Here is a 27,485-nt window from a genome sequence, read left to right on the forward strand (position 1 = left end):
AAGTAGACATTAGATCCGTAGAGGAGTACGGACCGAATTAACATCTTGTAAAATAAGCATTTGATGGAGATGGGAAGTCTGCTAGAAGGGCAGATCAGAGAAGATAGCAGGTTTGCTATCCCCGAACCTTTTTGGATTGCTTTCTGGATTTGGGAATGCCAACCGAACCGCCGGTCGAAGTGAAGACCTAGGTACGTGACGTTATCCAGCCATGGAATTATTGCGGTGTCGATCTTAAGTTGCGAGACGCGCAGTGCGTAACGCTTCTTGTGGAAAATGATGGCCTGGGTTTTCAGGGGGTTGATTTGCAACCTCCAGAATTTGAACCACTTGACCGCATGATCGAGCTGCTTCTGTAAACGTTCATGAATTGTGACTTCGAACCTGGCGGCCGTGAAGAAAGCAGTGTCGTCAGCGTAAAAGGTGACGTCAATGTGCTCTTTTCTCGGCAGATCTGAAATAAAGAGATTAAATAAGGCTGGGGCCAGCGGGGAACCTTGAGGTACGCCAGCATCGATTTGTTTACGACTGGAAAGTGATTCCCTGATCTTGACCTGGAAAGATCTGTCCGAGAGATAGGACTTGATGAGAGCGGTTAGGTCTTCTGGGAGGCCTAGCCGCACGCACTGAAGACACCCGGTCTTACCCAGCCTGGTTACTGACGTGACTGGGATCATTTTCCTTGTCGGATTTTACACTCTTGCCTAGAACTTTCACAAATTTTAAACAATCACAGACATAAATTTGCGACCGTGCCCCAGCAGGATTCGAACTCGCACCAAGCCGGAAAAATAATATATTTGTACTTATTACTAATTATTTGTGAATATTCTAATATGAACTGAGTAATTACTGATTCCAATATTTAACTTGTAGCCATATTTTACTTTTAGCTAGATTAAAGGAAATGATCTGTAAATTATTAATAATGATTAATAAGTATATTACTTATTTCATTTTCATTAGCGATGTAGATTTTAATGAAAGATTTATTATTAAAATTACAATTAGGGGTTGCATCTTGCTTAAGCAATGATCTTCCACATTTAGGTCAATAGTAGTCTGATCTGATCGGTTTGAAAGGTAAGGAAAAAGCTTTGCTGCCCGAAATCTTAATGCAGAATATCGTAATAGGTTTGTTATTGTTTACTTTTAAAAAACCGTTTCTGCGCTGGAGCAAAATCCTCTGGAACATAATTAATTTCATTTGAATCTTCACGGCCTGGATTATTATGTTTTAGCATTTAAACAAATAATATTTACCTTAAATGGTACAAAAATAACGTCAATTTCCTTCAATGTATACACCAGACAAAGAAAAAACAAATATAACCTAAGATGTGTTATAAAATTTAAAATCAAAAGGAAGAAAAATATGTATCATATTTTTATCTTCGGCATTTAAGCTTCCATTCTGTATTTCTCTGTTTTGCTCTCTTCATTCTCTTCAGATATCTTCATTTAAAATTTTCAAATCTTCTAGTCTAAGAAACTGTTAATCTTCTATTTTCCATTGCGATTTCTGAGTTCACACAATGTTTTTTTAATTTAGTTTTTGAATTTTCCCTCTAAAATACAAGTCTCGACAATAGGCACATTATTTTAATCGACATCTTTAAGGTTCTTTTATCAATTTTTGGTTTTTCTTATATTTTATAGTTACTAAATTCGTTGCAGTGGATCAGGCTACTTTTTTTGTTGATACATTTCCCTCCATACTCTCTTATTTTAAACTCTCTTCCTTATGTTGTCGTCTTCAATTCCTATTCCTAACAAATGATGTTTTACATCATCTAACCATTTCGATCTTCATTTAGCCCTTTTTTTATTGTCATATATACTTTTACAAATATATTTATAATTTTTCTCAATTTCTTGTACATCTTGTCTCCTTGTCCTGTATTTAACTCTTTTTAATTCATACTTATTCTGCATCCATTCTCTGCTATTTTATGGATCTTTAGGGTAAATGATGTGGCTCGGTGAATGGAGGTAAAACGAAACGAAAAAATGTGGTGTTTACATTATGTGACCGTTACTTATTGAAGTAATATAAAAATGTGAAAAGTACAATTAGATAAAACGGATGGTAGCGGTGTTACCTGGTGACGAGGCTTGGGCAGTCGATAGTGGCACGTCTAAACCAAACGAGGATTGAGCACTGAATGAATCGAAATATCCTTCAATAACATCCCATATAAACGTCTCGGGGTTGCCGCCAGCTATTCGTTATCGGGTTCTAGTTGACGCTGCTGGCACCCCGCCCGTGTTCAACATCTGGGATTATTTTTCTGGGTATTTTGTAGACCGTTATTCCACGATGTAAAATTCTACATGCCTCAAAGTCGCTACAGATCCAATGGTTTTATGTCAGTAGTAGTGGCTCCCATTGTTTTTCTTTGTGTTACTGTTTGCCTTCATCTTGTAGCGTTGGCATTACCACCACCACCACCATTATGTTAATATGTCGATTTGACAATTTTAAGGATACATTTATTTTTTCATAATTTTGTTGTTTACATATGAATAAAAAACCCTTTTTGTTGCTACAATGTTCCCTTTTGTTCCCGTCACTCTGTTTCAATCTGCATACACTATAATTCCAAGATTTTTAAAGTAGAAGTAGCCATTTTAATTGTGTTCTTAATGTCATAATTGTTATTTTAATAATAAGAATAACCCATTTTTACTTATATATTTCAGGAATTATGTTAGGTTAATGTTAATGCTTACGACATATGTTAATATCAGTTTAAAATTATTTCTTAACTTCATGTAAACTTGATGTTTGACTCTTTTTTTTTCAACCAGAGTAAATTTACTACTTGCTATTTACTAAAATCAACAATTACAAATTGATAATGACTAATATAATGAGTACCTATACATGTTAATATACTCAAAAGTAGGGCGGTTGTTAAATATAAACTACAAGAGCAAAGAAGTGTAATTATTATTACTAATAATTTAGTTATAATTTTCTTTAAAGTGGCCTGGGGCAACAATGAGGATAAGGTTTTGATAGATCGGGTTTGGATACTCCTCTATCACTTTCATAAATTCCACACCTGAAAACAGTAAATTTTCTTTAAAATTAATATTAATTCAAAACTATTACATTTGTTTAGTTGCCTAATCTATAGAACAGTTGGCTTAAACAATTTTTTCAGTGATATCTTGTAATTTAATGTTTTATCATTATAACATATGAGCTGAGAAGTCCCGGGCATAACAATGAAAACGCGTTTTTTTACTCAAAATTGGCTTAATTCATCAACGTAATCTCGATCAAGAGCCACACAATCATTCTAGTATCGCTATGACATGTCAATACCACTTTTGTAGAACGATTTATCTTTTGCCTCAAAATAGACTGTCCACTCAGATGACGATAGTTTTGATTCCGGAGTAAAGTGATCCATCTTTCATCCATTGTCATATATCGACGTAAAAATTTCAGTTTGTTACGTTTAAACATGTCCAAAGACTGCCCAGAATCATCAACACCTTCTTGGTTTTGGTCAACAGTGAGTAAACGCGGCATTCACTTTCAACTGAGCTTTCTCATAGTCAAATGTTCATGCAGTATAAACCAACACGTTCTTTTGATATCTTTACGATGGTAGCTAACTCACGAAACTTCACTTTTCGATCATTCAAATCAATTTTGTGGATTTTAAAATGTTTTATGATATTACCACCTCACTTGGGCATCATCAATGTCACTCACCACTACGTTCTGCATCATAAGGGTCCCTACGACCGCATTTGAAGTCAGCAAACTAACGTTATAACTATGTTTGTACTTCAAACATGAATTAATTGATAATTTGTGCAACATATATTAATCAAAATATTTTTCCATATTCAACTTTGCTCATCATTTTGGAACAGCGATCCATCGACTTGTTTTCGCACTTCTTTAACCTTTCCAAATTGTGTGCCTACCAAGCCTGGTATTAATCTGAATAAAATAGGTTTGTTGTGGCAGAACTTATCATTCGAGCAGGAACAGGGTTTCGTTCAAAACTGCTATCTTGTGGCCAGATAGTGTCATGGAAGAGGATAACTGAGCATATGTTACTATTCTTGTTTTTTCAAACTACAAAATGCGAATTAAAGGATTTGATTGGTATTGATAGATCTTCCATATTGCACAGCAATACTTTTTAGTCATAAATATTCTGCTTTCGTGTCGATATAGATGGGGACAGGGATTGTTGTAGTAGCTCCATTTTTTACTATCCACTATACTTTAACACATAACACTTTTCTTTTTTATCCAACAAGCAATGAAACCGGAAATTCTGAAACCATTCAAAATAGTGTCTTCATTCAATTTATCGATTAGCCATTTTTCTGTGAACTATTTGGTTCTTTTTCATGGTATGAAAACATCTAGAAACATTTTTTTCATTATCTGCAAAGCTTTCTGTATATTCTTTGGGTGAGTTTGAGCATGATTTTCAGGCAATAAGCCTTGCTATTCATTATCTTGGAATTTGTTTGATCCTTCACACGATTCTTTTCTGTTGGTATCAATGAGAATATTTTCGAAGCCTCTAAAATAAATCAACCGTTTGGAATCATACCCAAAGCAGCATCACCATACATTTCTAAAAGAGTTTGATAGGCTTGGGCAGCAATTTTGATCGTTATACTAAAGGGACCAAGTCAAAAGCATCATTGAAAGGTTAGGTTGTATAATAGTTATTTACATTAATACTTCGCAGTTTGACCAAAAGATATCGATAATTAAAATAAACAAGCATCCAATATATAGCGAGTATGCATGACTGTCACTCACGTCGAAATATCCATGATTCCATATTTCCCACACCATGCTCTTCCACATGTGTAATTCAGACGATTGATTATTTGTCCTTGTCTCATTGGACCTATTCTCACGAAATAACAATCACCTGGAGTTCCAATCCCTTTAGGAATTATGTAGATTGCTGAAAATGCTACGTAAATTATGCCGTACACTACCACGGAAAATAATAAGAATCTCATTATAACTGAGATTCAACAGAATTATGGCTCAAGGTGTTCAATGAAGTAGTTATACTCTTGGCTAGCATTATTAAATATTGTACTAAATACTGTTGTACGTGATTTTACATATATTTTTTAATTTACAAGCGGTTTTTTAAATATCGCTCAACAACCCAAAACGTTTTATTAGAAATCTATCATCTGCAATCGATACATATACAGGGTGTCTAGTAGGAAAGCTCATATTTTTAATCTGGATTGTGTGACAGGTGTTAAGGAAGAATCTTGATTAACGTACTTAATTTTAAAATGATTCCACGTGTATATATATATATATATATATATATATATATATATATATATATATATATATATATATATATATGTATGTATGTATGTATAATGAATTTATGAAATGTACTAATACTGTTTCTTCTGCGAAAGAAAGCATGCAGTCAAGTGCACCAAATTCGGTTATTTCAGATCCATTCCATCCATACAACTTCTTACATAACCATTAGGCCTATAGAATTTTAAAGGATTTACAACGGATGGTGTTACTGTGTATTGGGTATATTTGTAACCAACTTCATGGCAAAGCCTCAGGTTACACTTTTCGGTATGTACCATTTCGCCGAAATGTGAACAAAACAATTTTTCAGTGCGCTGAAACTGTCTGAATTTGTACGTGTAAAAAGGCAAATCGCATTTACAAGAAGTTTTACCTTTTTTCTTCATTTTAAAGAAAAATGCGGTTGAAGGTCATCGAATGCTGTGTGGGCATTTGATTCGACGTTTTAAAAGTGGTGATTTCGACACCGAAGATAAAGCATTCTGGATAGGATTCTGGATCCTGGATGAAATACTAGCAAAGACATAAAAGTATTATTCTTTATAATTATACCGACCGTTGCAAAACCAGTCAAATCATACCTGGAAATATTGAAATGGGTGATCCACTGTATTCTCCAGACCTTGCTACTATTAACTACTACTTGTTCCGACATATGAGTCGTGACCTGTCTGAGAAGCGCTTCACTTTTCGGGTCGATTCGTGGATAGCCTCAAAAAATACATGGTTCTCTCGAGATGGAATACGTAAATTGTCTGAAAGGTAGGATAAAAGTAGCGGCTATCGATGGACAATAGTTCGAATAAAATACATTGTACTGATTTTTCTTTTCCGATCTAATATGATGATGTTGCATTTATATTCTTATTCTCTCAAATTTTTACAAAGAATCTAGACTTTAGAGACTAAGTAATGTATTCTTCAGTGGCAAACCCACTTGCAAAATGTTACGTTAACAAGTAAAGTTGCAAGCATAGACCCTCATTATTAGTTATAATGTGGGAATTTGGATGTAAGCACTACCGCTAAAAAGTTTGAAAATCCCTTTATTACTAAACATACAATAATCCTATAATATAACTTAGCTTATAATAATAGTCAACATAAAATATTTTCAACAAAAAAATTTAACCGGCTTCAAAAAATAAATAAGGAACTTACCAAAAACAAAAAAATAATCAAACTTAGATTTTTAACACAAAAAAGACATTTTAAAATTAACTATGTACATAATAATCGTTGTAATAACGAAATAAAAATAATTAAAAACTATGTACTACTATATACACATAATTTAGCTTAATACCTACCTAAACCTATTTATCTATTTACAATTATTATTTTAACTACTACCAACTGACTACTTTGAAGTTGGTGCCGAACCCAAACAGCTATATTAATTTAGATTGATTTACAAGATATACTGCGATATATCGATATTTTTTTAAACCGATATATGAATATATTTTTTCTTTTCTGATATACGAAGATAGTGCATGCCAAAGATCTTCTCTTGTAATTCACATATCAAACGGTATTCAACAACTACAAGCAGCTGGTATTTCGACAGAATTCCAGATATTCCGATATCCGTTTTAAAAATGGGAAATATTTGTTTTGTGACATATTTTGATCAACGATATATTGGTAAAAATACATTAAAAAGTCATGGTGATGCTTCTCCATCATATCCTAATAGTCTGTTTTGGTTTCAACGATTTGAAAGTGGTGATTTTGACGTTAATGACAAACAGCGACCTGGGGATCAAAAAGGTTTGAAGATAACGAATTTCAGGGCTTATTGGACGAACACACAGCTCAAGCATTCAAAGAGCTCTGAGACAGTTTATGAATCAACTATTTCCATATGTTTATATGGGTTAGGAAAGATCCAAAAGGGGGGAAAATCGTTATCTCAATTGATTGAAAATGCTCGAACAGGTTCGACAGGCAAAGGGAGATATTTCTGTGATGTATTGTTACTGTCAATGAAAAGTGGATCTACTATGAGAATGTGATGTGAAAAAAGTAATTGGCTGGTTCAGGAGATGCGTCACAGAAGCGGAACATTTATGACCATAAAATCTTAAGGTGCATATGGTAACATCAACGCAGAGTAGTGTATTAAGGGCAACCAAAACTGAACGAAAATGTTGTTGCAGATGTCTACCGTTAATTGACGGTAATTGAACGAACTGATCGACGTATTATTGCAAAATATATCATCAGTAAAAAACATTGGAAATTATATTTGGGCTAATATTATACTAATTTTTCTTATAATTTTTTCCTTTTAATAGAATTAGAGTACATGCGAGCAAGATATTCAAGTTAATTATTTCAATAAATCTAAATCTGCTCACATTTGGGAATTTTTCTTTCAGAACAGTTTAGAGAATGATTCCGTTGAATTATTACGGAATTTATAACATAAAAACTCAATTCTCATTAATTAAAGAAACTAGATAAAAATTAATATTTCCAAATTTGATGCAGATGCTGTATCAGTTGGTAGAACTCTTTTTTTTTGGGTAATGTGTATACTTTTTTCTATAATTTTTTGATCAAATATAAACGGTTCCACCATGTAAAACTATTAAAACAGAATCGCCCACGATAAATAGCGTTATTTTAACTAGAAACGCGTATAAATATTCATAGAAGAATGTTTCGATAAACTTTTTTTATTGTTTGTAGCACAAAAACGCGCGTTTTTTATTATACTGGCAAATATTCAGAAATTTATTACCGCTGATATTTTAAATATATGTATGCACTGTTGCAGAAAGTTAAATATGTAAAATATTGTCAAACAGTTATGTTAAGCGCTCAGTATTGGTGACGCGAGTAAATGTTAGGCACCCTAATGATAACTCTGAAGGTGCTAAGTATATTCTAACACATTGAAATTATGTATTATAACTATTCAGCTATTCTAGTTTTTTTGCCTCTACATTTCACTTCAAACGCTTTAATTGTTGTTAATATACCAGTAATTGTTTTAGATGGCTTGAACAACTCTAGGAACTGTAGGAAATACAAGGTGTTTCAGCCCACATGATTTCCAGTAGTCCGACTTGTATTTCAGTAGACTCTGTTGATTTATATACCTGTCAATTAAGATGAAAATATTCTTTATCCGAGAATAAAATATTATTAAATGTTGAAAAACGCTCAGTTGTCTGGTCACTGGCTCGATTCCAAATAGAAATATTTAGATTTAGATTATCACAAACAGATTGACTCTTCTCTTTTTTTACCGCTCTTAAATAACTTAATCATCTTTATATTACTGTCAGCCAATTCTTTGGTCACTTTATAATCATCTAGATTTTCCCAGGTCACGCAAACTTCTTTTTACATCCCCAAATTAATTAAGTATACCAAATAACATTCATTACTTATCAGGCAAAAATTCTTTCTGTTCTGTACAATCCCAAGCTGAAAAAGTCATGGGGTAGTCCAAGAGAACCAGCCACATCAACACTGGAGGGAATATTTATATGCACAAAGTCTTACTGGACATATGTTATGGTGAGACCAGCAAGGCATGATGTATTACGATCTTCCAAAACCGAATAAATATATTTACAAACGTCATTTGACCAAATTAAACGACGTTTTGTTGCAAAAAGGACCAGTAACAACTAATAACGGATGCAAATCGATCCCCTTGCATGATAACGTTTGGCCACACATTCAAAGATTATGAACGATACGCTATTGTAGCTCGAATGAGAAGGTCTATCGTTACCAACTTACTCACCAGATATAAGGTCTTCTAACATCGGTCTTTCTATACAGTATCGCCACGTTGCTAGAAAAATAATAAGAGTATTTTTATTACTAATATTAACCAATTTTTCTCAATAAATGCCTTGTTTTAGTGAGTGAATGAAGAAAATGATGAGTATACATGGATGATATGATATGCCAAATTTTTTTATTAATCTTAATAGTTCCACAATCTGCCCAAAGGGCAATAAGTATTTGTTATGTATATATTGTATATACGTGGCATGTAGAAAATCACTTCATTAAGTGATCTCCCGTATAAAATACTATTTTAATTAATTAGTCTTACTCTAAAGCGTATTTTAAAGTCTATATATGTCCAATTATCAGACGGGATGGTGTTAGACGTTTTATTCTACGTCTACTAACATTATTTCAAAGTACTTCATATAAAAACGTGGAATTACACTTGTACACTAGAGGAATATCTCGTTCTATCACTTCATTTGAAACACAGTACGAAGCATCGACAATGGCACGCAACACTTTATTGTGGAATCGTTGTTTGATGGATATATTAGACTTGCTAATAGTTCCACATTGTTGGCTTCCATATGATCCAATAGGCTTGAGTATAACTGTATACAATAATATCGTGTTATCTAATGATAACTTCGATTTGTGTCCGATAAGCCAATACATTTGGTAAAGTTTAACTACAAGTTGTTTCTGTTCGACGAGTATGTGCTTCTTCCAAGTTAGGCGTCATAAGTGCATACTAAAATATTTAGCATCCTCTGCTTGTGGGAGTTGATATTTTTTGATATAGACTGGTGGACATGTTCTTCTAGGAAGCCTAAAAGTTATATGACTGGATTTTGTTTCGTTGGCTTTTATACGCCATCTTTTTAGCCAAATTTGTATTTGATTTAGGTCTGTTTGTAGGTTGATTGATACAATGGATGGATTTGGTCCATCCAGCGTATCAATCCATCGTTGAAGATTTTAGTGACTCATAATCCGGATGAGGGAGAAATTTCTTTAATTTCACTTGCAATCCCGTATGCCATACTTTATCAAAGGCCTGAGATGTGCAATATAGTATATATAATATGTGAAACATATAAAAAAGAAACAAAACATTGATAATATAGCCTCGAGTATATAGCCATCAAGGGGCTATATTCAGATAGAATATAGCCCCTTAAAGTAATGCTGATGTGAATTCTGGTTTTAATATAAAACTTACTTTAACAATATACTAATTAATCAATAATTAATTTCAGCTGGTCTACTAAAGTACCATCACTACATAGTATAAAACAAAGTCGCCTTTTCTGTCCCTATATCCCTATGTGCGCTTAAATCTTTAAAACTACGCAACGGATTTTGATGCGGTTTTTTTCAATAGATAGAGCGATTCAAGAGGAAGGTTTATATGTATAACACATGTATAATATACTAAGGCAACATTGCTAATTTTAGAGGTTTCTAACGTGATGTCGTAAATTAACCTATTTTTTTAGGCTTATTTAGCAATTAGCAAAAACGCTGCCTAACCCTACGAGTTAGATCAAATTAATGTACTACAGTATTGTACACCATAAAAAGGTCTACAAAAAAGTCCGCGATGGTATATGTTTATCTTTTAGGGATAACCCACATTAACCATTTTTATTGTTTACTTTTTACGTGAGAAAATGGCTTATTTACGAAGCTATTTTAAGCAATACGGCATTAATCCTTATCGAATTAAGTACCTTAAATACAGTGTGCAATTAATATAGATCAATATGGTTCCTTACAGCATGTAAATTAAACAAATATTTTCGGAGATATTACAAATTTAAAATTTGCGTTTAAAAATGTGTAATGTAATAAAAATTGTATGAATTTAGATATTCCAAAGATAGCAGGAAATCTTCATAGTAAGTATAGGGGAAGAGGAATTGTTTTACTCCAAATTTAATGCGTGCAGGCCAAGGGCAGTAATGAATGAACCAAAAATCAAAAAGAATCGATTTTAATCTTGTTTTCATTGAGTGACATAGGCATATATATTTTATGCCCGTGCAAAGTCGGAGCGGGCCGCTATGTTTTTATATACAACGTTCATATTTTTTCTGTAGTGTATTTAATTTAGTATCAGCATTGCACCCGTGCGAAGCCGGGGCGGGTCGCTAGTACCACAATAAAACACCTTTCAGTATCATTATTTCAATATCGTTACATTTGTTACTAAGCATGACTTATTATCACATCAAATTATTAAAGATCCGGTTTCATATTAAGGGGGATTTATAGTGTTAAACACAATAAACAAGAAAAACTGTAAAATTAACGCAACATTAATGTTGATGAATCCTCTCGATATACATTAAAATTTTTATTTATAAACAATAAAACAAAAGGAAGATTAATTATCTAATTATTTATAAACGGTCGTATAGTATATTACATCATACACGTATATTTCGCTGTACATTTAAGACCGGATGTAGAAAACAGACGCATTATTTAGTCTGTACTGCCAAATTTATTGGACATTTCTATGAAATAAAGGGTTTGAGTAAAGTTCTGCTGGCTAGATTTGTCTCATTATTATATTTTATATATCAACATTGTTAAACATATAAATACCGTTTAATAAAAAACTCAAGCTCTTAAGCTATAGTTTCATAACTAGGATGTTATATGTATGATAAAGTAAGTTACTCTATCGTTTATCTCTATATAAACCAATTTTTTTTTAAATTATGTGTGTGTGTGTGTGTGTGTGTGTGTGTGTGTGTGTGTGTGTGTGTGTGTGTGTGTGTGTATATGTGTATAATCTGGGGCTATAACTATTTTTATGTTCGTTTATTGTTATGTGTTTCTTCTTTTTTTTTCTAAAGATAGTGTTGCTAGTTAATTATCAATTATTGGTGTTTTGAGATATCTATAATTAAGACGTCTTAAAATACTCATGTTTTAATCTTACATTTTAACTGTTCAACAACTGACTGGGAGCATAGAATCACACACGTCCCAGAAAAAAACCTATGAACATAACATGGCCTGCCTGCTCAGCTATATTCTAGTTTAGGGTAAATGATGTGGCTCGGTGAATGGAGGTAAAAAGAAATGAAGCACTGGTGTTTACATTATGTGACCGTTATTTATTGGCTATATAAAAAAATTAGAAAAATACAATTAGATAAAACGGATGGCAGCGGTGTTACCTGGAGACGAAGCTTGGGTAGTCGATGGTGGCACGTCTAAACCAAACGACGGTTGAGCACTGAATGACTGGAAATACCCTTCAATAACACCCCAGATAAACGTCTCGGGGGGTTGCCCGCTATTGGTTATCGAGTTCTAGTTGGCGCTGCTGGCACCCCGCCCGTGTTCAACATCTGGGATTATATTTCTGGGTATTTTGTAGACCGTTATTCCACGATGTAAAATTCGACATGCCTCAAGGTCGCTACACTAGATATTGCGCAAGACTTCGACAAGCTTTCAGGGACAATGATAAGTTAATATTGCTTCTAGTAACTTCAGCTCCAAGAAAAATGATATTTTTTTACAAAATTACTCAACTGAAGTTAAGTATTTAGTCATAGAAATTATAGATATATAGTCATTTAACATCATAGAAAAAGCTTATGAACATAAAACGTACATTATATCAGACAGAATACACACGCACCCTGTACAATAATTAGTCCAAGACTTGAGGAAAAAAGCTAAAGCAGTTGTACCACAGGGAAGTGTATCGGGGTCAATATCACAGAAGAAAAATATTGCCATGGATACATTTCCTGATGATACTGCGATACTTGCGGTTGAAGACAATAGCGAATAAGCAACTAGACTATTACAACATTCGAGTAACATTATAAATCATTGGACTAAGACTTAACCAAAACAAGTTCAAGGAGCGATATAAGTACCGTTAATTAAGTATAAAACTACCAACTACAACTTGTATTCATTCTTCAAAATTTGTCAAATGTTAAATTATTAATTTAAAAATAAAAAATGTGGCCAAAAGATGGGGTATAAAAGTTAACAAAATAAAATCCAGTTATATAACGCTCTATAGAAGAACATTGTCAACTCCCACAAGCAGATGATGCTAAATATATTGGTATGCACCTAGATCGACGTCTAACCTGGAAGAAGCACATAATCGCCAAACAGAAACAACTTGGACATCAATCTCTACCAAATGGATTGGATTATCGGACTCAAATCCAAGCTATCATTGGATGACAAGATATGATTTTATAAATCTATACTCTAGCCTATTTGGTCATATGGAATGCAACTACAGGTAACCGCTAGCAAGGATAATATGTCCATCATACAACAGTACCAAAATAAAAGTATTGCGTGCCATTGTCGATGCTCCGTGCTATATTTCAAATAAATTGATACAACGCGATATTCCTCTAGAACCAATAATAAGGGTAATTCAACGTGTTTGTCTGAAGTACTCGCTAATCAGCTAAATATGCGACATGAGATGAGATTTAGCAGCAGCTGATCTGATTATTGGACGTATATAGACTTTAGAATAAGACTAATTAATTAAAATAGTATTTTATACAGGAGATTTCTTAATGAAGTGATTTTCTACATGTCATGTATGTATAATATAAGCATAATAAATACCTATTGCCCTCTGGACAGATTGTAGAACTACTAAGACTAATAAAAAATAACAAAGGCAAAAAAAGAACATTGAAAAGTTTAGAACATGAACTTATTGGACCCGACAATCTTCTCTTAAATGGAACGAACATGCGTGCACGGATAATAGGCCAAACCATATATAATACAAAAAAAAAACAAAATTACTCAATAAATATTTATAACCGAACGTTTCGATAAATTTCTTAATTATTCCAAACATAAAACGAATCTAACGTTCATTACCGATACTTTTGATGCTCATATGGCCGAGACCACTTATGCTGATGACTCAGTAATGCATTAAAGTTTACCGATTATATTGGCGTGGTAAGGAATCAAATGAATAAAAGATTTCTGACTGAGAGAGTGTTTTAATCGGATTCGGCGTTATAGCGAATTAGTCATGGATTAAATTATAACTAATGATCATTTCATTTATAGAAAAACACTGTTAATTGAATGTGGTTTTCATTATGATTTATTTCATGAATAAAATATTTTTAACAAAAAAATTTAAGCGTGTTCAAAAAATAAATAAGAACCTGACTAAAAATTAAAAAATAATCAAACTTTATCAAATAATCAAACCCAAACAGCTATATTAATTTAGATTTGTTTTGTTGGTAATTTAATTTTTTGTATATGTTACAAAATTATATTATTATTTTTGTATTGTCTGGCCTCGGCACCGACTGCAAAGTAATATTGCAGATAGTTAAATAGTTTTAGGTAGGTATTAAGCTAAATTGTGTGTATATAATAGAATACAAAATACGTCTAGTAGATAGGTTAAAGTTTTTAATTATTTTTATTTGGTTGTTACAACGTTTATTATATACATAAATTTTTTTTGTATTAAAAATTTAAGTTTGGTTGTTTTTAAATTTTTAGTGAAGTCCTTATTTATTTTTTGAAGTCGGTTCAATTTTTTTGTTAAAAATATTTTATTTTTCTCTTTTAAGTGTTAAATATTCACTCAATAAATTACGCAGTTATTTTATTTAATATTACAATGAGTAGGCTAAATAAAAGTGCATCACGTATCAAGAAAAATAGAAATAAGGAAACAATAATTGAAAATAAGGAGCGTTTCAGGCCCCGGGGTCCGCTATCTAGCCTAGGTGATTTGACAAATGTTCTAACTAAACAACAACAAAAACTTATTGGCTCCGCCGGGAATCGAACCCGCGACCTCTGTTTGGCAGCTAAACGTTTTAACCATTACACCATAGAAGCAGCTGTTTATAATATTTTATGGGGTCTTATATGCTGTAGTTAGTGCTTGAAAAGCAAACTGAATGGCTTCTGCCGAACAACTTCCGATTTTCCGTCACATCGACTCAGTTTTTATATTATATGCCTGTCCATCATGTCAGATTTATGTCCAGAAAGGCAACAAATCACCATATTCCATTTACCAAACATCTACTGATAACTTGACAGTGCGGTGTATTTATCCGACCATTCCATAATTCCAAACAAATTGGTGACTGGGGATTATATGGTTTAGGTACTCCTTTATTCTGTTTAGAATACGTTGTTCCATAATTTTACTAATTACTGTGGAGGCTTATAGGTTTGTATAAGGTTCTTTCCTGTGGCGATTTACTTGGTTCAGGTATCGCAATAGGTTTAGCAACTTTCCATTGTCCTGAGGTCATTTGAGGAGGCTTATGATTTCCTTGTGTGGTGTTTTTTTCAAGCGAGCTGCATCATTAAGATCGTAGCCTGGTGATTTTCCTCCCTTGAGACTTCTTTTTTTATGTATATTTCGAAGTCTCCTTTTACCAACTAGTGGTTTATCTGGACTTGACTTACAGTTTAACGTAAACTCCGAACCACGGTCCTCGACATTAAGCGTACTGACTGGCGAGTGACCAACTTAGAAATCTTCCCAAAAGACATCCAATCTTACCCAGCCTGGTTACTGGCGTGACTGGGATCATTTGCCTTGTCGGATTTTACACTCTTGCCTAGGACAATCACAAACATAAATTTACGACCACACCCCACCAAGATTCGAACCTGCGACTATCGCAACATTAGGTGGACCGTCCTGTCGTCTTTACCACTGCGCTAACCAAGCCGGCTAGACTTCTTATTTCTCTCACAACCTCTTTAGGTTGCACGCTTTTCAACGAATCGGTAGATTTGTAGTGGTTATTTAAGGCATCTTTCGGCTTCGGCTGTGTGCCTTTCACGAGACTACAAGAATGGTTGAAATACAGTACTCAGATAGTCAGCAAAGGTTTTTTAAATTAAAAAGGCATTTTTAATTGCTTACAATTATTTAATACCATTTAGTACCATTGAAACAGTCACAAAACTATTTATGCACGAACGCCAATTGTATTTTCTTGTCAAATTAATGTTTTTTGTAATAGGTTTGTCTTTTTATTGATTTAATATATCATAGATGTGACGCCACGGAACTTTGTTCCTACCCCTTGAGAAAACGTACGTAGAAATAAACAGAGGATGCCTCTAACCGGCCTAGAATTCTAGGTCAGATAAGGATCATTAAGCTAAAATCAAGTCAGGAAATGTTGGCCCGATTTATCCTTAAACAAATAAAAATAATAATAATAATAATAACCGTCATCTGTCCCTACGATTAAATATACATGTGGCTGTTTATCTTTTTCATTATTTCGCATATAACGAAATTGGTGAGTTTCATATTAATCGTTCGGTAAATAATAGTAGGCCGTTTAGAGTAAACGTATATGACGACAATTGAATATCGTTCGCCTTTTATTTGTATAACGTTGTTGGGGGGAAACTGTATAGTACATATAGGGTGGGTTATCTGTTAGGTTCTGTTTATAATGCTGTTGAAACTATATATGTAACTACATATCTGTAAATACTTTTGATTGTTGTTTATTAGGTGTATACTTTTATTTAAAATTTAAAATTATACACAATATGGAAAGATTTTCGAAATTTTGTGATTTTGGTCTCTCAAAATAGCAGAATAACATGTAGGACTAATTGTGAAGCCAGGACGTAAAATAACAATTAAATTTAAATATAACAACAATTTAACAACTTAAAAAATAAAAACAAAGGTCAAAATAAATGATATCAGAGCTACTTAAACAATAAATGGTAAAATAATATAAAATAAGTTCCGACTGTGCGAGATCTTGATGTCGAGGTGGTCGGGTAAATGTATAGTCTATTCAAAGTTTTTTATATATACGTCTTCGAAATTTGTGGCGTCAAAACTTTGCAACGATGCCGCATAAAGTCTCAGTTTTAGTTCGGTTTGGCTTTGACATACAAAACAATTTTAATTTAAATAAAATAATTAACAAAAATACTGTTTTCAAACATAATTTATTTTAAGATTATAGTACATCCAATGCATATATTATCGAAGGATTTAAAACAACAGTTAAGAACAAAGGTATAATATTTTGTAGGTTAGAGTTATTTTATTATATTTACATTGAACTCTTTTCAACACCACCCATGAAGTAGAATTCTAAGCACATATTTTTAAGTAGTGGTATCCCCCACTATCCAGTAATTAACAATTATATTATTATATCATAATAACATTATATATTATATATATTATATCAAAGTAGTGCATTTTACTTTCATTCGAGAGCATATTTACCTTTCATGCCCTACAATTCCATTTCCTACAGTTATATTCTATTAATTATGTGCATACCATTAGTTGTTTCCACTCTCATCATTCTGTCTCAGGAATTTCCAGCATTATCACATATCTTGAAAATTTCCTTTTGTCACTTTCACTTTCCGAGTCACTGTCCAAGGCAATCACTAAACAGTTAATTTCCAATCTGTCTGTCACGATCCACCATTTATCAATTACTTCCTCTGTATGTATTATCGAGATCAAAATAATAACTGATGGTTCATCCAAGTTCACTTCTCCATGGTAGTTACCCTTGGATTAAGAGAATAGAGAATAAAACAATTCTTATTCCATGCATGAATAACAATATATCTGCAATTAATTATTAATAAATATTATGATCAAGAAAACCTAATCAAATGCTATAGTAACTTTTACCTTTTTCCATCTATTTTTGTTGTCTTTACACTCTCTTGCCAAAAGTTTCATCAAGATACACACATTCAAATAATATTTCTGCCTCAAGTTTTGATAAAGAACGACTAAGAATATTATGATCACGTAAAATTATATTGTACATTTTTTATTGAAAGAATAAATTAATGTACGGAAGGTACATGCTATGAAAGAGAAATCCGACATATGAAAAAATTTTATCCCAATATAGATTAACAAAATTCGGGAATAACAAAAATCGTATGTCCTCTTTGTTTACAAGATAATGTATTGTGTTGTTATACGTTTTGAAAAATTGTTCTATTCATATATTCTCTGTTTTCTATTTCATTTGTACTTGGATTAATTCACTAGCAAGATGAGTGTGAAATAAATACATCAATATGTATTCCTCAATTATAAAATTATAATAACTTAAGCTATAGTTTACACTAAGGTATACACTTTAAATAACATTTCGTATGGTTTGGTTCGCTTCAATCTTCTGATATCCTGCACGTTGTCCAGTTGTATTGCTTCCACATTAGTATGATTTAGTAATCTTCTTTCGTAGCGATAGGCATTGGTAATTAAACGAAGAATTTTATTTTGGCAGCGTTGGATGACTAGTTGATTTGAATTTTTACACCAACCCCAAATTTGCACCCGATAGGTCCAAATTGGCTTTATAATTGACTGATAAATCAATCTCTTTGATTTTAAATCAAGTTGAGAGTGTCTTCTGACTAAGCAGTATAGTTTTTTTTATTTTGGTTTTAATGTGTTTTGCTTTTAGTCCAACATGATGTTTCCAATTTAATCTACCGTCAAGATGGATGCCGAGGTATTTAGCTGATTCTGCTTGAGGAATCAGGTCATCCGTTGAGTGACATAATTATGTTTTTATTATCGCCGCAATACAAAATTGACATAAACAGATTTGGAGCTATTAAGTTGAATTTTCCAATCTTTAGTTCATTTGTAGATTTTATTGACTGCTACTTGTAGTTTTTCTACTGCCCTAGGCGGAGATATGTCGTTTGCCATAATAATATTGTCGACAGCAAAGCTTCCAAGTGATGTTTCTTTTGTTGTTGGGATGTCAGCAGTGTAGAGCAGATACAGGAGAGGTCCTAAGACGCTACATTGTGGAACTCCAGTCGAAATAGTTTTAAATGTCGAGAACGCCATTTCGTGCGAGAGAAATTTTTTTCCGAATAAATATGACTCCAACAGTTGACAATAGTTACACGATAACAATTTGCTCATCTTACAGATTAATCTCAAAAGCCAAACCTGCAAAAAAGCTTGTGAGACATCCAGGAATATTGCAGGGCAATGTTTCTTTTCCTCAAACGTCTTTTCAATAGCCGCAGACTTATTACGTATTTTTCCTTTGGACCACTTCTTCTTCTTAGCTTTGTCACCACCAGATCCTTCCTTCTGTTTTGGTTTTTTTGGGGCTGTTTAGTCTAGGCATGATGCTTTTGAGAATTTTAATATACAAAAATGTAACAATTCATTTATTATTCCATATTAATGTTTTTAACATAAAAGTAAAGGAAGATCAGGTAAACTTATATTCGATGCTCTGAAGTTTTTACTTTTCTGAAAATTATCTTACTTATGATACGTTGTTATGATATAATGTTCAGTGGTGTGGTAATTTAAACTTATGAATTTTTTGCTGATTATTGAAACTTAATGGGAATAATATTTAATTAAATGCCATTTAAAAATCGTTAGTGAGTTTTAGTTCTCGAGACAGTTATTTTAATATGTTTTAATATACAGGCATTTATAATTTTAATTAATGTTATTATATGAGATATATTTCTGATATTATTTTGAAAATATTGTGAAAACAAATTTTAGTAACATATGATTTTAGAAAATAATTTATTCTTTACTCTGTTATGGGAGAGACATGGTTAACTTAAAAAATTGTGGTCGAATTGCGACTACAGGGCAGGCACTAGTTTCAATTAAATGGGCTGCTTTTCGATCTAACTTGTACTTGTGTATTACTTTCACCTTAACTTAATTTTACAGCACATTGCTGAAATGTTATGGCTTCAACTATGGTTTTTAGTTATGGTTACTTTCCTTAAATACATAAACTATTTTTAGTACAGCTGGTACACTGAATAATGGATTAATGAAGTCACTGAAAACGCAGTTATTGAACTTGTGTGTGTGTAAAAGATTGATTGGTTTTGGAATAATACGAATTGTTAAACAAATTAAATTGAATTGTTGTTGTATATAAGAGCTTTTATTTTTTTCTGATTCTTTTGATACCTTTTAGAAAAACAATGATTTTCAACATAGAGATGTCAACAATTGTAAATTTTTAACAACTAGTAGCCCTATCTCTGGTATTTGCCAGTTAGTTATGGTACAACCTAAAATTCATAAATGTTTAACGCCAGTTAGACTATATTTTAAACACTCTGTTTTTTTTCAGATGAAACCTACTGCGTAGTGCTAGGCATACAGCCACAAGATGGCATCACTGCAGTGGGAGAAGTTATCACCTCAGGAGTTTCAACAGCTGCAGGACTTAGCAGAATGTAAGTAAAATATATATTTTTTATTTACCACTGACCTATACACTACTACTTACTTTTGTTATCAATACTACAATTCTATATGTAGGTAAAGACCACTATGAACTAGTAATAAAATTCAGTAAAGCAAACGTCGTTTGCTCAAATTGTTGTCAAAGGCTCATTGAAAGAAGGAGAAATAACTGGATATTAAATTTAGAACAGTGCATTGGCTACTTGAAAGGAATTCTCTCCTATCAACATATAATAAGTAACAGGAGGGGCAAAAGACCCGCTACCACTTTATTTGCCCGTCATCTTGGTTATGTGACGTTTGGCTCAGCTTCATTGTTTTGTGTAGACGTCCAGATTTTATTATGCATAAATATACGCCACAAGAACGAGCAGAAATAGTGACAATACTTATTGAAAATAATCGTTCCATTATTCCCACTCAGCGGAAATTGCGTCCCAGATGCGGTTCCCAGTTACACATTTTTGCATCATTGCATCCACTAAAAATAACTGTATGGTGTGGTATTCATGCTGAATTGGAAGAGCAAGGACTAGAGGACATGTGGTTTCAGTAAGATGGGGCCACAGCACACACAGCTCATTCGACAATTCAATTATTGAATGAGGTTTTTCCACGAAGACTAATTTCGCGAAGTATGGCCAGCCAGATCTTCGGATTTAACAGCACCAGACTTTTTCTTATGGGGTTTTTTAAAATCAAAAGTTTATGTGAATAAGCCCCAAACGATTCAACATCTTAAGGACAATATTCGTCACAAAATTGAAGAAATTCAGCCTCAGATGTTGCAGGATGTCATGAAAAATGCCTTTAAAATAGCCGAAAGTTGCATAGCGAATCGCGGTCAGCATTTAGCCGATATAATTTTTCAATCATAACGAATAAAAAAAAATATAAAGATCAAATTAACTTTTATGAAAACCAAACTTACTTATCTTTTCTTTGAGCAAAGTTATAGGCAATCAAAATGGTAGCGGGACTTTTGCCCCACGTTGTACTTCTGTATAAAAAATCCTTAAGCTTATATGAACGTATAGCATCCAGATATGGGGTTAATATTGCTCATTGAACTGAACAGGTTTAGATTGTAATTTTTATCAAAACATCTTAATACCACGATATTGGTACCCAAATCATAATTGAACGTACCCCATGTACTTGTCTATAGGAAGTGGAAAGTCCGCATCGTAAGCTTCTTTTGGGATTTTCCTTACATAAACCGGACCGTCTGTAGAAAATAATGTAAACGATGATTCATCGAACCATACTATATTCATCCAATCATCAAGTATTCAGGTCTTATGACCATTGCACTACTTCTTCCATAGATTAGCGTTTGGCTTTCGATGTAACATGTTTTGTAATTGCAGCCCTTCTAGTTTTAGTTTCTTTTAGTTTCCAGCTAGTTGTATGTTGCTTGGTAAGTGCTATCTTTTAATGTTAACATACAGGACTTAGTAGGCATGTAAACTGAGCAATAAATATCTGCATTATGTACCGGGAAGCAGTGTTGCCAATATGCAACAATATATACCATATTGCTTGGTGTTCGTATTGTTTTGTCTATACCGTTTAGGTAGGTAGATGGTTTTTATAATAAGACTTCTGGATTCAACAATGGTTTATTCGAGAAGCCAGTTCAGAAGCTCATTCAATTGCCATTGAATTAGGACTCTTCCTTCTTCCTTTGACCACACTCGTGTCAAGACTGTCCTGATTTTGTGGCAGCTCGACAGGTTATTACGTGGGGGGCTTCTCCATATTTCTTGGAATATCCAAATGAGGTTTCATCCCAACTACTTGCGGCTATAAGAGACGTATGCTCACATATATTTTCCTTTTTCTTTTAAGCATTATAAGCTCAATATAAAAACTGTATGAAATTGCCCCACATTCCCCTATGTGAAAAAAAACAATTAATAAAAATATTAAAATCTATATCGTGACTACTAAACAATATATATCCGTGTTTAGCGTAAGACTTCCGATGTTAATCAAGAAAATGAAAAATAGTTCTGGGCTTCTGGGGAATTTTTATGGAAATGCCCGGCGGAGGCAGACATTTCCAGCTTTTCTTATATGAGCCGCGTCGGATCGTCAGCAATGCGTAGCTCTATTTATTTATTTATTTATTATTGTCCGTAATTTTTTTTCATTATTGCGGGCGTAGCCGAACCGCAGAACAAAACGAGAACGACGATATTAGGAGAGCTTTTGTTTTCTTAAATTAGATTCGTCTGTTAGGTTTGACCGTAAAAGATCTGTAAAATGTGCCGTTCAAAATTTAGAAACAATTAAAGCATGGTAGAGTCGCCAAATTTCGCCTTTTTTATCTAAACAAATCCTAGAAAATATATATTACCGATAAGATAATAAATAAACTTCAAACACTAGCTACTTCAGTTATACGTCCTTTTATAAATTCTGTAAAATCAGTTTTAACAACAAAATACAACATCTAAAAATATTTTTTGGGAAACTATTTTCATCTCAGGGACGATATTGAAATATTAAATGTTATATTGTTTTTAGTCACGTCAACCTCGTGGATTTTTTAGTGACTAGACCTACAACTTAACGTGGGCTCCGAACAACGGTCCTAGGCATTAACCCTACTAACTGGCGAGTGACCAACTTTAGAAATCATCCCAGAAGACATCCGGTTTTACCCAGCTTGGTGACTGGCGTGGCTGGGATCATTTTCCTTGTCGGATTTTAGACTCTTGCCTAGAACTAATCTTAACCCGATTCGAACGCGTAATTATCGCAGCAGTAGGAGGACAGTCCTGCCACCTTTACCACTACGCGATCAAACCGACTAGAACGATATTGAGATGACAATCATCAGTATGTTAAATTAAATTGTATTCATATTGTAATAATCTAATCAACCTTTGTCAATCAGTATGCATTCAGTACACAATCTTCATGCATTCATTGGAAACATTTAATGTATCTTATCAATCTTCTCATTTTTTGTCATTGGAAAAGCTTCTGGAACAACTGGGCATTCAGAGTCATTATTTCAGCAATCTTTTTCGTGGTGATAAAACTGTTTCTTTTATCGTTAGCATTTATTTTTGTTGTTTCCTGTTATTCTAGTTTTTTCTTGCTACTCATCCTTCTCATTCCGTTTCTTTTCTGTATATAGAATTTCTTGTTTATAGGGTATTTCTTGTTTAGGCAGTAACTATCATAGCTAATCCATCTAGTTGAGATTGAAAATGTTTCAATAAATGAAATAGACTGCACATCAGATGGTGCTATAAATGGGGATGAAGAGTATTCTAATCACGATAATGGAGTAGATGTAGTTTTCCCTTTTGCAGTTCAGGTTTTTATTTTTAAAGAATTTGTTGTAGAAGCTACGATTCACCATCACTTTTTTACAATGGCTGTTTGACGTAACTAACTTTTATTTAACGATATGGAAACTAGATTGTAAGCAGATGCAATACAGCAAGGGACGAAATTTAACGACTGTACCTTAATTAAAAGAAAAACGACAATAAAACTAAAGATTTTTTGTTATTAATCTGTTAGAATTTCAACAATTTGCCCGAGGGCAATAAGTATTATTTAATGATTTCTGTTATACATTATACGTATACTGACATGTAGAAAATCGCTTCAGTAAGGGATTTGCTGTACAAACTTATCATCTAACTCTTATTCTAAATACTATTTTTTCTTATTCTAAAGTATATCCTAAGTTATTCTAAAGATTATTCTAATATATTCTAGAAATTATTATTACTAATAATTATTACTCTAGGCACATAGAGTTAATCAGTTTGTATGGTAGTTTGTGTTTAACTGTTTGGCGAGTGGATTGGAATGAACTAACAGTCTTTCAGAGTATTTTGCACTAACACTTCAAATCACACTCCCTATGGATTCTATATCGCGCTGAATTATTATATTACATAACATATCTTTACCAATATATCAAATGAAAGGTTCGAATACCCGTTAACCTAACAGAAGCATAAGTTCCCGAAATCACTGCTGAAGAAATCCAAGTGGTATTCAGAAATCCGCTAAGGAAGTGTACTATGAGTAGCTTCAGTTTTTGGGATGTCAGAGAAATTCTGTTCGTGCAATTCTTCCAAAATGTAACACAGTGTGCTCAAATTATTATTGGAACCTTTTGAGCCAACTGGATACAAAAATTGATGAAAAAAACAGCATTCGTTTTCTAGAAGTTCATTGTTTCGCCTTATATAATAGTAATATCTTATATAAAACAAGATATTACTTTCCTACTAACTTAACAGCTCAATTGAAAAGTCCCCGGCCTACCATAGTAAAACACATTTTTTTAACAAAATTAGTTTTGTTTATTCAACATAATTCCCTTCAAAGATGATACACTGATTATAGCGACCCTCCAACATTTCGCTACAATTTTTGTAATACGATGTGTCCTTTGCTTCAAAATAGGCCTCAGTTTCGGCAATCACCTCTTCATTCGACGAAAATTTCTTCCCAGTGAGCATTCTTTTGAGGAACAGGAAATAGTCGCTGGGGGCAAGATCTGGAGAATACGGTGGATAAGAAAGCAATTCGAAGCCCAATTCATGAATTTTTGCCATCATTTTCACTAACATGTGACACAGTGCATTGTCTTGGTGAAGCATCACTTTCTTTTTCTTCAAATACGGTCATTTTTCGGTGATTTCGTCCTTCAAATAGTATTTCCTTTTTCACGGTAGTCAATGAAAATTATTCCATGCGCATCCCAAAATACAGTTTACGGGGCAAGCAGTGTCCAGAAATTCGGCATCAAGCTAGTTTTTGATTCAACTGTATTTTTTCCCTTCAAAAAGCAATATTTTATCAACACGCGAAATTTCTTTTTATCCATTTTTATTCACAATAACAAAAGTTGCTTCACTCAAAATGCTATATTCACAAACTAATGATCCGACAGCTGTCAAATTTATACACGCATCTTTTGAGGGTTATTCTGGTAGCGCCATCCATGTGTCAGACCGAGGACTTTTCAATTGACCTGTTAATACTTGATAAAAAGTGACATTCTAGCTGACAATATAGGCAAATAAAGTATAATTAATCAACGACCAATTCAAGTTCGTTCCCTAGCTAAAATAGCTCCTAATTATTATTTATACATCAAAATGTATAGAACACACCAAATAACCGATGAGAAAAAAACGTATAGTCAACTGGGTCAGGAACATCCAACATTTCATCGACTCGTTTGCTTACAGGCCGATTAGAAATCATTCAAGAAGCAAATATTTAAATTTCCAGAATGGTTAGTCTGTCAGGTATAGTTGAGCCATCGGTTCTAGGCACGTGTTTTCCATGCTGTTGCTTCCCGACGTTTATTTAGATCTGATTCGTGATTCGATGATATGTTTTTCTGGCTCACTGATTAATGTAAGATATAACAATATTTGTCTTAACATATATTTGTATTCCGAAATCAGTCGGTTATGAATTGGAACAGAACGTAATGTCTAATATAATTCCCTGTTTTCGAGATTTGAATTTTTATTAAAAATAACTTAAACAAAAATCTATAAATTTATATGATAGTATTAATTAATTCACAGTATACTTATTAAGTGGTATGTAAACTTTCCAAAACCGGACTTAAGTGCTTAAGTTATTTAGGAATAACCCCTTGAAATTCAACGAAGAAATCAACAGCTTCGATGGGAAACACGAAGTCAGGCTACACCTCCATGAAAATCCGGAGGCTCTGCAACTATGTACTAGATGGAGAACTCTTTGTTCGCAAAAGAAGATGACCAAACCCTGAAAACTTGTTTAAAAGTTCCTGGGGAAATAGAAGTAAAGTGGAAAAAAGGACTTGTTTTGCTTCTTTTTAGATGAACTATAGTGTATAGTCTATTTAGTCTATATAGTTTTTTTGTACATACGTCATCGAGATGTTTAATGTATTATATAATAAATAGAGGCACAATGCTGTCTGATTAGTTCGAATACGTAAACGAATGAGTCGTCCGGTTGTCAGACGTATACAAAATTCTTGTAAGCAATGATAAGACGTTAGAACTTTGACCTATAAACTATTGTGGCTCTACAATTAACTGTAGTTTTTAGATGTACCATAATATTAAAATAAATTAGATTTGATAACATTTTTGTTCAGTTATTTTATTTCGATTAGAATTTTGTTGTACGTCAAAGCCAAACTGAACTAAAATGTAGAGTTGTTGCGACAACATTGTGACCTTTTGATGTCACAAATTTAAATGGCGTGTGTACAAAATAACTTTGAACAGACTGTATGTAAACTTCTTATCTTGAACATTTTGAAAATGCTAATTAAAATCTAAATTGTTGTTCTGATGAAGAAACATTTGTAGTTATTGGACAATAGTTCGTTTGGATTGTGAGCACAATATCTATACATTTCCACATCTGGACTTCTCATAGATTAATTTGCAAGAATTGATAATCTACATTTATAAGTGGTAAGGACACAAGTAAATTGAATCCATTGGAGCGTTTAACCCGCGGTTTCGGTTCACCAAATGTCATTCTGAAAGGAACAATTTGCTTTGAATATACTTAGCAAATAATAAACTATATTCTCAATTGTGTATGGACTTTATTCACTAGTTTTAATAGTACATATTAGGCTGGATGTTTATGTACACTACTTTTTGTTTTTACGACATTTTTAAATTCTCTTAACCTAACTTTTTTAAACATATATCAACAACCGTTACAGCTAACTACGTCGAGGACATCCGAACTACTTTGGCCCGTAGAACAAAGAAATGTTTTCGATCGACGTATGAACCATAATTAATAAAAATTACTTATGAAGACGCCACAGTATCTGCAACTGTTTAAGATTTTGATTTCTGATACAAATTCGAATATTACCAACAAATGTTTACTGTATAATGACTTACGGTATGATGCCGCTAACCTAAACAAGATCATTTGGAAACAACTATTCCTTTTTAGTGTCAACCAAGAAGTGGTTAGACATATAGACGCCGCGAAACATTTCTCCAAAATTGCCTATAAAGTTAAATCTCTATTTTCTCTGTGTAGTTACATCACATTTATCATATATATCAT

The 27,485-nt window shown here is 33.0% G+C and overlaps 1 protein-coding gene and 1 long non-coding RNA gene across 3 annotated transcripts in view; one reads left to right on the plus strand and one right to left on the minus strand.

Annotated features, from left to right (window-relative positions):
* Dgk (diacyl glycerol kinase 1) overlaps positions 1 to 27,485 on the plus strand; it is a 131,615-nt gene that overhangs the window by 45,259 nt on the left and 58,871 nt on the right. For both annotated transcript variants that reach the window (XM_076403876.1, XM_076403875.1), the window contains exon 2: positions 20,281 to 20,386. In XM_076403876.1, the coding sequence (XP_076259991.1) occupies positions 20,320 to 20,386 (67 nt within the window). In that variant the 5' untranslated portion in view covers positions 20,281 to 20,319. The remainder of the gene's footprint in view (positions 1 to 20,280; positions 20,387 to 27,485) is intronic.
* LOC143195253 (uncharacterized) lies at positions 2,937 to 5,071 on the minus strand. The gene is made up of 2 exons (XR_013005505.1): positions 4,808 to 5,071; positions 2,937 to 3,068 (listed from the first exon to the last, which is right to left on the minus strand). It is a non-coding gene; the product is annotated as an uncharacterized LOC143195253 (long non-coding RNA).

The sequence above is a fragment of the Rhynchophorus ferrugineus genome, unplaced genomic scaffold (genome assembly GCF_030347505.1).
Source record: "Rhynchophorus ferrugineus isolate W39M unplaced genomic scaffold, kcgeb_rfMv2 rfM4, whole genome shotgun sequence".
Classification (NCBI taxonomy): Eukaryota; Metazoa; Arthropoda; class Insecta; order Coleoptera; family Curculionidae; genus Rhynchophorus; species Rhynchophorus ferrugineus.